General features: G+C 34.7%; 1 protein-coding gene across 2 annotated transcripts; it reads right to left on the bottom strand.

The window, feature by feature from the left end:
• Positions 1 to 1,430: 1,430 nt before the first annotated feature.
• LOC126973087 (uncharacterized) lies at positions 1,431 to 3,631 on the bottom strand. Of its 2 annotated transcripts, none has more exons than XR_007731258.1 (2): positions 3,463 to 3,631; positions 1,431 to 1,755 (listed from the first exon to the last, which is right to left on the bottom strand). XR_007731258.1 is itself a non-coding variant. In XM_050820221.1 (2 exons), the coding sequence occupies exons 1-2, from the start codon at positions 2,831 to 2,833 to the stop codon at positions 1,746 to 1,748; spliced, it is 990 nt and encodes a 329-aa protein (XP_050676178.1). In that variant the 3' UTR covers positions 1,613 to 1,745. The 2 variants fall into 2 exon arrangements, 1 of the variants encoding a protein (XP_050676178.1); XM_050820221.1 differs by lacking the exon at positions 3,463 to 3,631 and adding an exon at positions 1,854 to 2,833 and having other exon boundaries at positions 1,613 to 1,755.
• Between the last annotated feature and the right edge of the window lie 782 nt (positions 3,632 to 4,413).

Below are 4,413 nucleotides of genomic sequence, written 5' to 3'. Positions count from 1 at the left end.
AATATTTTATTTATCATATACATTGCATACTATGCCTAAATGTTATATATATAAAAAAATTGTTTAGAAATCGAAAATTATTTGCTTTAGAACTAACAATGATTTAATCATTTCTGATTTTCGTGGCCAATGAATGCTGTCGGTCTACAAATTCAAATCTTTTTATTCAAAATAGTATTCACAATCACTTATTGAATGTCAAAAACTACTTACTACCCATGCAAACTAGACTCAGACCTGAGAAGAATGGGCGCGTAAACTCAGAGGGTTTCTTTTTATAAAAATATGGATTACAATGTAATATCATACAATAAACATCTATAATTAAAGAGCCTGAGGATGTTCGCTTCATTCCCAGTCTGTGGTATCATTAAGAAAATTGTTTATGTTAAAGGCATTAAAAGGCATTTATTTTCTCAAAATTGATTCCTTTAGAATTCTTTTTGATGTCATTTCTTATACTACTAGATACTACTACCGCTTCGGAAACAAATGGCGCTCTGAGAGAGAAGAAGCGGCGCAAGAAACTCTCCCAGCATTCTTTTTTTTGCGCTCTTTTCAATAAAAATATACAATATTGTACAGTCATTTCTATCGCTATAAAATAATCACAATCTAGTCCCAGGCTGTCCGATCATTTAGATATTCAGCAGTGGAGTAATAGGATTTACGACAGAGCCATTTTTTTATAAAACATTTAAATTTATTTATAGATAATGCCTGAACAGTGGCTGGGACTTTATTGTAGAAGTGTGAAGAATTTACCCTTAAAGCTATTATGTATCTTATGAAGCCTACTAGAATTAGTTACAAGCAATCCCTTATTTCTAGTGTTATAATAATGAAAATCACTATTAAGAGCAAAAAGGTGACGATTTTTGTGAACATATATTAAATTTTCATAAATGTACTGACAATGAACAGTCATAATATTTATTTCTTTAAATTTTTCTTTGAGAGACTGTCTATAACCAAGCTGATATATAGCACGAACAGCTCTCTTTTGCAGTGCAAACACTATATCAATGTCAGCAGCATGACCCCATAGTAATATACCGTACGTCATGATGCTGTGAAAATAACTAAAGTACACTAATCTAGCGGTCGCAACATTCGTGTACTCTCTAATCTTTCTAACTGCATATGCCGCAGAGCTGAGTCTATCTGCTAGATGGGTAATATGTGGACCCCACTGAAGCTTTTTATCTAACGTGATACCCAAGAAGACCGTAGTGTCCACAAGTTCCAATCTCTGGTCATTTATAAGTACGTTGGTTTGTACCTCCGCTGTGTTTGGTGTAATGAACCGTAATTGTTTTATAAGGAGTACAAATTGAAGGTATACAGTGTATACTATACACGATCCTGATTTATTATAATATTTTGAATTTGAAGGTTTATGTGCCTAATACATATTAACTTGCCTAGTGCATAATGCCTCGAGACTTCTCTCCATTAGAAGACGCAGGTTCTTTAGGTTTAGATTATTCAAGGAAGGCATTTGTGTATGATTAATAGAAAACTATGATCGATAGACAGTCAAGAATAGTACTATAAAGGGAAATGCCTTTACAGAAAATATTTTTTTAAACGTTATTCTATTCTATTCTTCCTACTGTGGCTTCTGTGGAAGATATACCACAGATTTGCCAGAATCACGTTAGATTAGACTACCAAGCTTTGAGTATGTGTCTTCTAAGTTTAACGGTAATAATCGGTGTTCAGATTACATAAAGTTTAATTTTCTAATAATATCTGAAACAAATAATATACATGCTTGTAAGACTATAAATGACATACACAAATAGAAATACTTAAATAATTAATTAATATAAGTACTGAATAATATTTACAACTTAATCTTATTTATTTTAATATATTTACACAAAATATTTACAAAAGGAGTGTAAACTAGGGAGAGGAGACATTTAACGGAGGTTGGACGGGGGACTTCAGCGGGTATATAATTGTGCAGAGAAGATTGCATTAAGGGACAACTAAAGAATAAATGATCCATGTTTCCCTCATCAAGGCCACAATCACATAGAGAATGATCCCTAATTCTAAGTTTTGCTAGAAAGACTGGAGTGCAGGCATGGTTTAAACGTAAGCGGCATATAGTTGAGATTATTGTTTTATTATGAATCCTACATTTTGAGAACCAAGGTTTTTGAGGAATTTCTGGTTGGAGTTCTCCATAAAATTTGCCTTTTAAAGTTTTGGAAACTTGCCAAATGTTTGACCAACTCTCATACATCTTGGGTTTCAGGGTAGAGCACAAGTCATGAGTGAATATTTCTGAATACTGAAAGGAACCTGAATGAGCAGCTGATCTAGCACAGGCATCTGCATTTTCATTACCAGAGATGCCCATGTGACCTGGAATCCAAGCTAAAACTATGTTAATTTTGAGTTCATAGCACTCTTTCAAAGTTTCTCTTATTTTGAGAATGATGGTAAACTGACTTTTTGTCTTAAACGGATTTGAGAGAATTGATTGGAGGCAACTTTTAGAGTCTGAAAGGATAATAGAATTGTTCATGTTGTGAGACTTAACAAATAGAATAGCTTCAAGAATGGCGATTGATTCCCCTGTAAACACAGAAGTGGTGGGTGGGCAGCTATAACTCAGTATAATTCTTGTTGAGGGAATCCATACTGCAGCCCCAACCGGACTGATGTCTGTTTTTGAAGCATCCGTGTAGATTTTATACCAATGTCGAAAATCTGAGTCCATTATATGAGAAAAAGTTTTATTTGCTTCTATAGAAAACTTATCAACACCTAAGTCTAAAATTACTGAGGGTTGGAAAGTAAGAGCATTGAAAGGCATAGAAAATAAAGGCAATTTAGAATATTGAAAGAGAGGGTTAGAGAGCTGAGAAAATAAAAGGTAACTATTTATAACGCAAGGTCTTTTGTCTTCAGGTACAATATTATTATCATTGTATAAAACAGCTAATTGTTCTGATTTTTGGAGTAAGGGATGAGCTCGGCAGCCAGCTAGTTTAAAGAAAAATTTATTGGCAAGGAATTGTCTACGTAGTGAGAGGGGAGGATCCATACATTCTACTTGCATTGCATTAATAGGGCTGGATTTCATAGCTCCCAATACTAAACGTAAACATTTAGCCTGAATTCTGTCCAATTTATTTAGACCTGCTTTGTTTGCTGGGATTAAGAACATAGTGCCATAATCTAAATGAGTGCGAATTATGGCATTGTATAGTAATTTTTGAGTGACGGGGTGAGCTCCCCACCAGACACCAGACAATGAGCGAAGAATATTAATATTTTTCTCACATTTCTGTGAGACATAATCAAAATGCTTGACGCCAGATAATTTGTGATCCAACCAAATGCCCAAAAACTTAACATTATTAACAATTGGTAGATCAACATCATAAATTTTAATTTTAATAGGTGGAAGAATTCTTTTATTTGTAAATAAAACTACCTTACTTTTAGATGTTGATAGAGACAGTCCATGTTGTGTTAAATATTCAGAAAGATAATCAAGAGCATTATTTAAATGATTAGATGAATCTTGTATAGACTTGTCAGAAGAATACAGGACAATGTCATCTGCATATTGCAGTATCTGACAGAAAGGTGTAACGGTACTGTTGAGGTCATGGGTAAACAGATTATAAAGAAGGGGACTAAGGACTGAGCCTTGAGGTAAACCTTTCCAAACTGACTTAGGAGGGAGGTAAGAGGATGGACCTTTAATAGTGATGGATCTCTCCATTAACATGTTACATATGAAACGGGATAACTTCACGGGGATACTCAGCTGGTTGAGTTTACTCCTGAGTAGGGGAAGTGAAACGTTATCATATGCAGATTCTATATCAAGAAAAACTCCCACAAGGTGTTCTTTTCTGAGGAGTGCTATTCTAATGTCAGTTGTAAGGATACCTAAGCTATCTAAGGAGCTCTTGCCCTTTCTGAAACCGTACTGGGAGGTGGAAAGGAGATTATTGGTTTCAACAAACCACTCAAGTCTTTGTTTAATCATGATTTCAGAAACTTTTGCAAGAGCAGAAGAGAGGGCAATTGGCCTATAGCTGGTAGCTTCAGATGGATTCTGACCAGGTTTAAGTAATGGAATAATTACCTGATTTTTCCAAGGTGGAGGGATGGAACCAAGATCAAAAAGGTTATTGATTATGCTAAGATAATATTCCTTGGTTGTAGATGATGAATTTTTAATGAAAGAGTATGGGATTCCATCTGCCCCAGGAGCAGATATACATGATATCACTTTAAAAATAAGTGAAGTATCATCAGCAAACAATACAATCTCATGGCTATCATCTACCACAAACGGTAGATCGTTAATATATATAAGAAACAAGAAAGGACCGAGAATAGAACCCTGTGGAACACCTATTCCCACAGGTTTACCCG

The sequence above is a fragment of the Leptidea sinapis genome, chromosome 28 (genome assembly GCF_905404315.1).
Source record: "Leptidea sinapis chromosome 28, ilLepSina1.1, whole genome shotgun sequence".
In the NCBI taxonomy this organism is placed as follows: domain Eukaryota; kingdom Metazoa; phylum Arthropoda; class Insecta; order Lepidoptera; family Pieridae; genus Leptidea; species Leptidea sinapis.
This window is presented reverse-complemented; position numbering and strand designations above follow the sequence as displayed.